Raw genomic sequence first — 12385 nt, 5'->3', positions numbered from 1 at the left:
TGTGAACATTGGTATTTTCTATCTCAGATTATACAAACCAGGTGTTTTTCTCAATCTGGTAACATTTCAAATATGGGTGCTTAGTAGTTTTATTTAATAATAATGTAAAAAACTTCAACTCAATCTCTATGATACAATCAAAAGTTTAGTTTTTTCTTCATATATACTCGTAAATAAAAATTCTGCACATCCATTTATTTATTCTCTCAACAAATATTTGATTCCAGCTATGTGCTTGTTGCTATCTTAGGAACTGTTTTCTGAATATAACTGTCATTTAAGATGAACATCAAAAGGCTGAATCCTTGTACATAATTACTCCTATTTCCTATTCATAAGTAGCTCATATTATTTTAAAGTTTATCACATGAGCAGTTTATACATGGAAATATGTATATATTAAGAGATTAATAATATTAACACCAAAAAGCCACGTGCAGATACTTTAAATTTGTCCTACAGGCAAAAAAGACATCCTAAATAATGTCCAACCTATGAATACTGATTCAGCCTAAGAACTCCTTGAAAACTCACATTTATCAACATTACTCTTTCATCAGGATGAATACATATTCTTATTTTATAGGATCACTAGATCTAAATTTTCTCCATTCTGATGTATAGGAAGTAGTCACAGAGATGTTTTGTGAAATATTACAGTCATAGGTAGAAAAAAGTATTTTAATTTTATCTTACAAATATTGAGAGTCAGGATTGCTGACCGCTATTAAATGTTTCTTTAAGAAAACTCAGTAATTAAGCTGACTTTTAATACTTTGGTTGACTAAGAAATGTAAGCTGAGTACGATAAGACATTAAAATATTAATAATACAATAGTACTCCACAGAGTACTTTTCAGGTACTTATTTATGTACACACACATGAACACACACACATGCACACCCACACATTCCTTTGGTATTTGCCACTTAAAAATTTCTATGATGTTATATTGATATCTACCATATCTTTAGTTCCAGTGAGCTTTGTAACTAGTGGAAATGCCCTGGATTTTATGCTTAAAGTGGTATTTATTGCTGGCTCAGCATAGATAAATATCAGCGATATGTTGTTTTCCTCAACCAGTGCTCCTCTCATTTATAGTTATTTTGCTTTCAGGGGAACCTTGAGTAAGAAAGTTAAACTTCATGACTTGGAGAGACAAGCATAGGGGAAATTCTAAAACTATAGCTCACAGCCATGGGGTGGTTAGTTGAGGAGGGTCATGGTTTTGAACAGAGGCCTTCGATGGAGCATAGATGGATACCAACAGCAACTACTCAAGGGAAAACTGGACGTAAAAGATCTTGCCCCATTTTTTTAAATTCCCTCCAGCCTGTAAAAAGGCAACTATCCCTAGTGCTTCTTCACTTGAATATGGCTGTATTCCTTTATGTATATAGTATACATACTTTTTTAAATTCAAAAATAAAATGAAATTGAACATATTGCAAGGGATTTTTTTTTAATCTAAAGGAAAAGTTTTATAACAACTTCCAATTTTACAGTGCCTCCTCTATTAAGCTATGTATGCATAAAAGAAAAGTAGGGCTTCCCTGGTGGCGCAGTGGTTAAGAATCCGCCTGCCAGTGCAGGGAACACGGATTTGAGCCCTGGTCCAGGAAGATCTCACATGCTGCGGAACAGCTAAGCCCATGCGCCACAACTACTGAGCCTGTGCTTTAGAGCCCGTGAGCTACAACTACTGAAGCCCGGCACCTAGAGCCCAAGCTCTGCAACAAGAGAAGCCACTGCAATGAGAAGCCACACACCGCAACAAAGAGTAGCCCCCACTCGCCACAACTAGAGAAAGCCCGTGTGCAGCAACAAAGACCTAACGCAGCCAAAAAAAAAAAAAAAAAGAAAAGTAACAACAGTCTATATAAATGAAGTTAATTAAGACAGAGGGTCAGGACTTCCCCGGTGGCGCAGTGTTTAAGAATCCACTTGCTTAATGGGGACAAGGGTTTGATTCCTGGTCCGGGAAGATCCCACATGCCACGGAGCAACTAAGACCATGAGCCACAACTACTGAGCCCGTGTGCTACAACTACTGAAGCCCGTGTGCCTAGAGCCTGTGCTCCAAAACAAGAGAAGCCACCACAATGAGCAGCCCGTTGACCACAATGATGAGTAGCCCCTGCTCGCTGCAACTAGAGAAAGACCACACGCAGCAATGAAGACCCAACACAGGCACCAAAAAAAAAAAAAAAAAAAGAGGGTCAATAAGAAAGAAACACAGCAGTGAAACTGGAACTTTGTATCTTTTGCAAAAATATATACTGAGCTCCAGGGAGATTTTTTTTGAGTTATTTTATGTAAAATTTGTAATATAGTCACCAACTTAGGAGATCAAAAATATGGATTTTATTCCATTTCAAGTTTCATTTTTCACACAAATGTCCAGAGAAGAAACATTCTGTGGATTTTCCTAATACAAAATATTCAAGAACTAAGATTAAAATAGCATATGTAAGCCTTATTAAAGTGATATTGGCTAATTTGAAATATTATGTAATTCAGGTATTCTTAGCTAATAATTTCTTTACCTTGTTTAAGATAAATAGAGCACTAGGCTATTTAAACCTCAATTAATTCAAAATTAGGGGGATTAATAATTCTTAGCTTTTAGAAGTAAACAAGACTTGAGTAAGCAAAAATAACTTGATAGATGCATGTTGGCTATTACAGTTTTAGGTATAATAAAATTAAATTATATACCTGCATTTTGTTCTGATTTGCCTTGTCTTCATGAAAAAATCATGCAATAGCTTTGTGACTGTTTTCATCAAGTCTGTTGGTTAATGATGCTTGCACAATCACAAAGCTTTAAAAAAAGCATGGAGCTGAAATACGCTATAATTTTTACATGTTTCTTTCAATAATAAACATCTTTATTTAGTGTAAGCTCTTTGGGGAATTGCTTTCAAATGAAGATATGTATAGAGTATTCACATGCTAGGACATTTGTTCTAGTACAGTTACTGGCTAGAACCAAATGCAAGTTTGTATATATTACTATTATTAATTTTTAGTTAACTATTTATTAAAGATAGCAACCAAAGTTAATTTTAAAGTGTTAGGAAGAGTACTTTGAAGGAGATCCAAAACTAAACTGAAGTAACTCAAGATACTCTTAATGAATGATTTATTAACAGAACATGTTTTCATTATTGTGTGTGAGAGCTCTCAAAGTGATGATATTCCTTCCTATACTCTGACATGGTTCTGTGATTTTTATAAGAAGAAAGCAAAGTTATGTAAAAGAGAAACACACCTTAATCTATTTATTTGCTCAAAGTAAATCTAAAAAGTTATAACAGATTAGATTATAATATTGTAATTCTTAGCTGTTCTGAATGTGCTGAAACTAATCAATTTGTTCCAGTTTGCTAAATGAAATCCTTAATTTCATTGAGAATAAAAAGACTCATTCCACACCACCCCAGGAATATATGTAACTGAGTTTTTTTTTTTTTTCGGTAAGCGGGCCTCTCACTGTTGTGGCCTCTCCCATTGCGGAGCACAGGCTCCGGACGCTCAGGCTCAGTGGCCATGGCTCACAGTTCCCAGCTGCTCCGTGGCATGTGGGATCCTCCCGGACCGGGCACGAACCCGTGTCCCCTTCATCGGCAGGCGGACTCTCAACCACTGCGCCACCAGGGAAGCCCTGTAACTGAGTTTTTACTGCTAATGAGTATAATCTATTACCTTAAACTTTATAAAATATTACCTAGCCTTTTCCTCACTGGTACTTAATAGTCTGACTTTTACTTTGAATAAAAGACAATTCCAATTTATAATCTAGTGTTTAAAGAATAAATTAATACTAATTGGAATGAGATTAGCTAAAACATTTTTTAACCTAGAAGTTTTCTTAAGATTATTAAAAAATTCTGATTAGATTTAATTTTTGAAGAGGATTTTCTTACTCTAGTCAAAGAAATTCAACATTTTCTCTCCTAGGAGAGGTCAGGAAAGAGAAAAGGGACTCCAGAGTAGAAAACCAGATCAGACTAATCAATGCTGGTGGTGAATCAAGAGGTAGATACTGTTTCTTAATTTAGATTTAAGAATATATATGACAGTTTCAAAGTAAGATTTTTAATTACCATAGGTTTTCTTTTTCTTTTCTTTTACATTTTTTAGTACTTGACAAGAGTCAATTAAATAATAAAAGTTTTCTTTTGTCTTGTTTAAGTCAAGGATGTAAAACGTGGCCATAACTGTAAGCAATAGGCCCAAGCAGAATTTTCAAGAAGGATTATTTACTTTCTCCTTATGCGGCTTACTGTTGACAATGCAGTCATGATTTATTCAACTATAGCTTTTAGGTACAGTACATTTTATTTATTCTGCAGTACAGAAGCTGGTAAGGAAAATTGTTTTTAAGTTGAATTAGAAAGTAAGACTTATAGCAAGATTTTTGAGAAAAGAAATTACTCAAATCACATAGATTAGGAGTAAGAAACAGAAAAACCTGCACTCGTAGAAAATATCAGGCTCTTAGATAATAAAGGATAAAATTATGAAGTAGCATTATACTTCATATATTATAAATATATGAGTCTAGGAGAAGGTACAACTACTCTTACTCTCTGGAAAGAAAGCAGACACAGGAACACTCTAGGAAACAGTCTTTCTGTCCCTAGGTCTTTATATCTGTGCTGCATCTCATGGAAAAGACAGGTAGTTATAGTCTCTATCCTCAGGTCTGCCACTGCATAAGCCTGAGGGGGTCTGTCTACTCAATAAGGTCATAAGAACTGGGGAAATGGGATTACCAAGGACACTACGACCGTGGTAGTTAACTTGGGGTCTAAAACCAGGAGTGTAATGGAAGATGCTAATATTTTTTATTATTTCTCAGTTTAATTTATTCTGATTTGCTGATTCGGTATCCGTGCTTCATATTGCTCACAACTTTGTTTTAAGCTGCCAACAGCCAGTGATGAAACTGATAAAGTTCTAATGCTTTCATTTACTCTTTGCTTATAATATAAAAACCCTGTTTGTAAAGCAGTTTTTGAGGAGAAGACTGATACTTAATGAAACTCTTTTTTATGGTAATTGAAGTACCTAATAAGACTAGCATGATATCCAGGTATAAGAGGTCAGGAACTTTCTCATTTAGAGAAGAGTTATGGAGATGTGTTATTAGAGTGAGTTACTAGATTTATAAAAGCGTTTAACCGGGAGAGGGAGTGCCAGAGCAAGAGGCAGAGTGAGAATGGAATATTTTAATTGACAGAAAGAGTTTGTCATACTAGATTAAAATGAGTATTTAATGAGCTGTAAAAATAATACAGTTGACCTTTAAAAAGAGGAATTTTGGCTTGCTAGGAAAGTTATCTTTCTTAATTTTTAAATATGCTACGAAGTATAACATCTTATTTCGTTGATTAAATTCAATATTTGTGCAAGGTACTGGTTTTAAAAAAATGTGTAAATTTTTTTTTCATTGAGTCAAAATTCTTAGGTCACTGATATCCCTGGTCTCTAATATCTTGCTACTTGAAATGTGAACCATGGACCATGAGCATGAGCATCACCCAGAAGTCTGTTAGAAATGCAGTCTCCTCCCCATCCCAGACCAAGTGTCAGAATCTGTTTTTTAACAAGATCCTCAGGTGATTCATAAACAAATTAAAGTTTGAGAACAGTTTTAACATATCAATATAAATACAGATTTATGTGTAATTTGTGTCTGTCTATCCTCCTGTTTATTTACATTCCCCCCCTTTCCAGGATTTTATTTACTACTTGACTAACCCTGGTTAAGACAGATGAATTCAATAAAATAGCAAAATATGACTTAAGGAGGAAATTAAAAATAGAGAATCACAAAACTACTGCTAGCAAAGTAGTGAAAAAGTATCCTGACCATTGACATTTAATTTTGATGATGAAAGGTTTTAGCTACTTCCTCAAAACTTGGTTAGTGCAAGTAGTTACTTTTTTTGTGACTATTTTAACAGACTGATACACCTTCTGGAAGAAACCAAGGAGTTTAAATTTTAAGGATTTGCCCTTATCTAATCCAAAGTAGTTGAGAAACTGCAAAAGTAGAAACTAAATATAACTTATCACTATCTTCATAAAACAGGTTAAGGAACATAGTTCTGATAACATAAGGGGAGTTTAAAATGAAAAATCTTTCTACATCATTCTACAACAGTAATAGTGGGGTTTTTTTTTTGGAGGGGGAATACTTATCCATTTTTTAGTTTATTATATTTTAACAACCATATAATATTTTTAATTGATTTAGAACTATGATTCACAGGAGCTCATAGCAATCCGTATATAATGAAAGGACTAGTAGAGGCTTAATAAAATTTTACACTTGTAATTAAAGATTACTAAAATATAATCCTACAGCTTATTTTTACAGTAGAAAAATATATTAAAAATGCAGTTTTTAAGAGGAAAAGAATTTGAAGTTAAAGGAGGTTAACTCATTTTGCCAAATCAACGGTGTTAGAGAGTAGTGTTACAAATAGTGGGAAGGATTTGTTTTCATATTCTTCATTTGCTTAAACAGTCTCAAGATACCAAAAAGAAAATCAGTTTTTACCTAATCAGAAATTTGGAAATGACAGAAAGTCCATCTTCTGTGCTTATGATTTAACATTATTTTAGTCAAAGCATTTCTAAACACTTCCTGATTAAAAGTTTTAAAAAATTTTATACACGTCAGAAAATGAGTGTTCTGTAAGTTATGTGTCTTTTCCTTGAGTTTGACCTAAACACTGTATGTTGAACTATAAGCTCAATATATGTTGTGTTTATTGCACAATATATGGTCATTATTCTTAATGAAGCGTTATCCTGTAATTTTTGTTTTCAAGTGGCCCTTTATCATGAAAGGAGGCTTTGTAATAGAGTGGAAAGACTGTGGGCTTCAGAGTCAGATAAACCTGTGCCATCCTGACTTTGCTGCTTCCAATTTTATGACCTTTAGCAAGTCATTTAATTTCTTTTTAGCCTCAGTTTTCCCATATGCAAAATGGGAATAATTATACCTTTCTTTTATGAGAATGGGTGGTATTACATGTGAAAATTCTAGCCCAGGGCTTCCCTGGTGGCGCAGTGGTTGAGAGTCGGCCTGCCGATGTAGGGGACGTGGGTTCGTGCCCCGGTCCGGGAAGATCCCACATGCCGCGGAGCGGCTGGGCCTGTGAGCCATGGCCGCTGAGCCTGCGCGTCCGGAGCCTGTGCTCCGCAACGGGAGAGGCCGCAACAGTGAGAGGCCCGCGGACCGCACAAAAAAAAAAGAAAAAAAAAAGAAAATTCTAGCCCATAAGAGGCTTTTAATAAGTAAAATCAATTTTCTTATTGTTTTTATTGTTATAATATTATTTTCATTTCTATGCAACTTGCTTAAGCATTCCTGCTTTTATCAGAGATCCAGTTTTCCAAATGCCTCGTTATCTTTCTGGTCGTTAAGATTAAAAAAAATTATATTTGTTTGAACTCCTGCTGATCTTTCAGGGAAGGAAAGTTCCTCCTTCAGGGCACTGCTAACCTCTTCATCTGTCTTTTTGATCCCATCTTCTCTCAACTCCTCACCATTGTATATTCTCTACCTTCAATACTTCCCTCTCCATTGGTTCTTTCCCTTCAGCTTATGAATATTTTCAAATCTCTCTTATCCACATTCCCCAAATCTCCAGACTGATTCTCCTCAGCATCTAAAGCCCAGGCTTTTTTCTCCAGGCTTTTATCACTACACATTACTTCTGAGAGAGTAGTCTGCTTATGTGTTTCTGTTTAGCACCTTCCATTCTCCTTAGCTCATTGCAATCTTGCTGTTTTCTCCTCCGTTTTAGTAAACTTGTTCTTATTTGAATCACCAACTCATTTTGTAATTGCCATATTTAATGATGATTTTTCAATCCTCATATGATTTATTTTCAGTATTTGATACTATTTACTTAGTACTTGAAACTTTCTCTTCCCTTCTTGTGAAAGGCACGTTTTCCAAGGTGTCCTGCAACTTAAATTGCTTTTTTCCAATTTCCTTTTTCTGCTCCTCCTCCTCCTTCCGTCTTTTATATGTTAATGTTCTCAGGATCCTTTCTTTTGTCATTTTCCCTACGAGACTGCATCTGTCTCTAAGACTTCCATTCCTTCTTAGAGCTAACAGTTCCTTAACCCACACCAGATTTCCTAAAATCTGGGCTATTTTCTCAATAACAGATGACCCTTGGCACTCACATACTCAATGTGTTTCAGACTTAATTATTTTATAACCTCAAACTTCCATTTTTCTGATAACTATCATCATTACTGAACTCACAGCAAAACTAGTCATCATCTTCTACTCCCTCCAGGCAATCCCACTGTCAACTAAAGAATGTTGCTCACCATATGGCTCTACAAGGATTGAGTCATTAGCCACTGCAGTTGCTGACCTCCACGCCGTGCTAGGAGTTCAGGGCAGAGATCAGAAATGAGGCATTCTGTGCTCTGGAAAAACTGGCAGAGCTTGCTTTCAGATAGTTAGATATTTTCAGGAGAAAAGTTTATGATTCCAGTTTCTTGCATCTTTCCATACTTAGGAATGCACGAAAATCATTAACTAGGATATCTGTGCCTCCTGACTAACAGTAACCTTCTACTGAGATGTGTTTGATTGCATGTACCCCTTCTCCAAAATCACATATAAGCTGGTGTCTCCACCGTAACTCTTCAAAGCAGTTCCTCAGAGATAGCTGAGAGGCTATAGTCCTCACCAAGTCCCCCGTAAACATTGTAACGCACAGCTTTCACGTTGCACTTTTTTATTTCAGTTGACATCACATATTTAGTTGCCAAGTTCCATTAATTCCACTGTTTTAATAATACTCCAGGGATTTAATAGTTCCTGTTTAGCCCCACTGCTGCTACTTTAGCTCAAGCTCTGTCACCTTTCATATGTTCAGTTATGTTCTCCTAACTCGAGTTTTTAACTCTTTTTAAGCATACATTACTGTTCATATGATCACTTAAATGCTTCTCCCATCCTCCAAAATAATTTATTTCCTTAATCTCTTGATAGCAAAAAAAGACATGTTTATTGTAGACATTTAGTAAGTAAAAAAAGAAATGAATGAATATTATCTGTATTGTAGTTCTTTTTTTTTTTTTTTTTTTTGTATTGTAGTTCTTTTTCAAGGAGTGGCTACTCGAACATTTTAGTGTATAGGATTTCTAAATAGTAATATACTTATTTTAAAAAATATTAATATATTAAAATGTGGTTTGAAAATATATCTTGTCACCCTTAAAAACAATGATACATGCTTTCATATCAAGATATATGATATTGTATTTTTATTAATTTATAAATTCTATGGCATATTATAATGAATTATGTTCACAGTTTTACCACTATTTTTGAGTACTATTGGAGAGTTAGTTTTTTTCTTAGTATTAGAAATTATGCTATGGTGAATGTAGAATTTTGTATTTAAGTCTTTTTGTATAATTATGATTGTTGCTTAGAAATATTTGTAGAAGCAGAATTGCTGAAACACATATATGTTTTCGACACATTTCTATAGACTTCTGACACATTTTTGACAAAATTCCCTTTAGAGAATGCTATATCAGTTTAAATTCCTAGCAGCTGTTTGGATTTTGTCCATTTTCCCACTGAATTTCATCATAATAAATATTTTAACAATTGGATAGGCAAAGATGGCATCTCATTGTTTTAACTGCATGTTTGTCGTTAAACTCTTTAAGTAATTTCTTGTCCACTGAATTGCTATTCACGTTCTTAGCCTGTTTTTTTATCTTGATAATTATTATTTTTTAATTTATGCACATTTTATATGTTCTAAAGCTATTAACATTTAAGCTATTAAGTACTTATTTCTTTCCTCAGTATTTACAGTTTAAATGCATATTGGTCATTGACTTTCCTTTGCACCGTTTCCTTATTCTTGCTGTTAATCCATCTCTCTTTGATCTACAGGTAGTTGGTGTATAATAAAACTAATACTGCACTCACAATAGGGCATTGTAATAACTGATGACATGGCTTTATGAATTCCTTAGCCAAGGAAAAAGGCAAGGATTATATCTAAATCGTCTTTGTATTCTCAGTGATAAACCAAATCCCTTGCACACGTGTGTGCTTAGTAGGTGTTGAATTGGACTGTTATAATCCCTGCACAACTGTGTATAATTTCCACCCCATGCTCCAGCATGAAGAACCATTTGCTATTTTCTGAATCCTGCTCATGGGATTTTTAGTATTGTTTTATAGTTAAGAGCCAAGGTTATGCAGGCAGCCAAACCTGGGTTTGAGTTCAGGCTTGACCCTACCAGCTTCCTAGTTGTGTCACCTTGAACAAAGCCTCAGGTTGCCCATCTGTAAAATGGGTTATTATAGTGTCTGTATCATTGATATATTGTAAGACTTAGGTGTTTACCCAATTTGAGACTAGGAAATAATTAGCACTTAATAAGTGACAACTGTTATTATTATTATCATTGCAATCAAAGTTAGTTGGGTACTTCAGATGAAGTGTAGTACTGTAACTGTTAGAGTTTAAATTATTACTTATTGCATTATTAACTTATTACATGTTACCCGTGTTCCCTCTACAGAAAAATATGAACAGATTATCCAAGTCTTTAAGGACATATTTTTAAGACAAATTACATAGAAATAAATGAAAAAAAACTGAATGAAATATATATTCCTTTAGATATTAGAAAGAATAGTAATGAATATTCTGCTTATTCATATGTATCAATACTGATAAACTATTACTCTTAAAAAGTAAGCAAATTCTGGTTATGTACATATCCTTCAATTTCCATTAGATAATAACTGACTGTAATTAATGTACACTAATACTTGGCAACTTTCCTAACTTAATAAACCCACATAAATTTTAATAAAAATAAATGAGTGTGAAAACATTTCAGAAATCTATTATGTTTATACTAACAAGAAAAAAAAGAGTGAAATGATTTTGTTGTAACTGGGAACACAAAAAGGAGAAAATCAGTCTTAAATGTCACTCATAGTTAACATTACACAATAAAAGAAAATTACCGACAAGATATTTTCAAGCACATTCATAGTGGAATAACAATGACAGTAACAATGGATGTCTCAAAAGAAATACATTTTTACTTTCATAAGACTGTTGTCAATCTTTAGGTGCTTGTAGAAACACAAAGAGGAAATGTAAATACCAGGAGAGAAATATGCAATAGCAGGAGAGAAATATTTCCTTTCTTAAAGTTGTATTATATTTTCAAAGTTGGTCTTTAAGGAATTTTGGGACAAGAGTTATTGTGGTACACTAAGTAAGTTTTCTATCAAATAAATATTTGCAGTTGATATATATGAGAACAAACTTTTCTAATTGTTTTAATGAGCTGCCTGAATAAAGAATTGAAGACAGTGTTTTAAAACTTAGACTTTTATGAAAATGTTGTAAATATAATACTCAAACCCTCTGTGATTTTGAAAAATCAGTGTTTAATCAACATGCTAATATTATTCCAAGTCAAAAAAACTACTTATTACAAAAGAATTTATTTTTTAAATTGTCAGTCCTACTAAGCTTCGTTACAAATAAGGTAACTGGGGTTGCCCAGGATTTTCTTGATTTCAAAACTGAAAGTCCCATGTCCTGGGAGCTGCTTCAGTCCTGGGCAAACTGAGATGGTTGGTCACCCTAGTTATGGGTTACTTAAATACGTGTTGCCATAAATACACAAAATACAGATGAAAACCAAGAATAAGACTGTCAATATAACATAATATTTTAAATTCACCTTAAAGGAAGGAAAATTGATCGTAAGAGTATAGTGTTTGTACAAAGTCTGTTTAAAAGAAAAGAAAGTGCTGCTCAATATAGATTGTAACAATGATCCAAATTTACCTTAATAAGATACTTACTTTTGTAAAAATTCTTCATAGCCACATATACTTAGAAGATAATTTTGGGGTGATAACTGGTCATTTGTACAAAAATGTAGAATTTCTGCTATTAGGTCTTTGACAAGATAATTAGCTAAAAACAAAGTTGAATAATAAAATGTTAATAAGAGCATATTATATATTGGCTGGGAGAAAGATTTTGAGCACAAAAAGTGATACATGCTTTATGAACTATTATAACTTTCTAGCTCCATCAAGAGGAGTTAAAATGAGATGCATCTCATTTATTAGTCTGGTTAGATATGGAGATTTTAAAAAAAATATTCTTTGCATTTTCTTTGATCAATCTGTCTTCAAATAACCGAACAGAGCTGGGTATTTCATTCCTCATTCTAAAATCTTTGGTAATTGTAGCTCTGCATAAAAAATATTCTACTGTGATTACCCTTAGGGATTTGGGAAGTGCTAAAGAGATTACACAGTGAGTGCTA

The 12385-nt window shown here is 33.8% G+C and overlaps 1 protein-coding gene across 4 annotated transcripts in view; it reads right to left on the bottom strand.

The window, feature by feature from the left end:
- PIK3C2G (phosphatidylinositol-4-phosphate 3-kinase catalytic subunit type 2 gamma) overlaps positions 1-12385 on the bottom strand; it is a gene marked incomplete at its 5' end in the record, with an annotated part of 329467 nt that overhangs the window by 303201 nt on the left and 13881 nt on the right. For all 4 annotated transcript variants that reach the window (XM_082666092.1, XM_082666091.1, XM_082666093.1 and 1 more), the window contains one exon: positions 11913-12027. In XM_082666092.1, coding sequence (XP_082522218.1) covers positions 11913-12027 — 115 coding nt within the window. The remainder of the gene's footprint in view (positions 1-11912; positions 12028-12385) is intronic.

The sequence above is a fragment of the Grampus griseus genome (genome assembly GCF_964374135.1).
Source record: "Grampus griseus genome assembly, chromosome: 11".
NCBI lineage: Eukaryota > Metazoa > Chordata > Mammalia > Artiodactyla > Delphinidae > Grampus > Grampus griseus.
The sequence above is the reverse complement of the archived record's forward strand: the minus strand, read 5'-3'. Positions and strand labels throughout refer to the sequence as shown.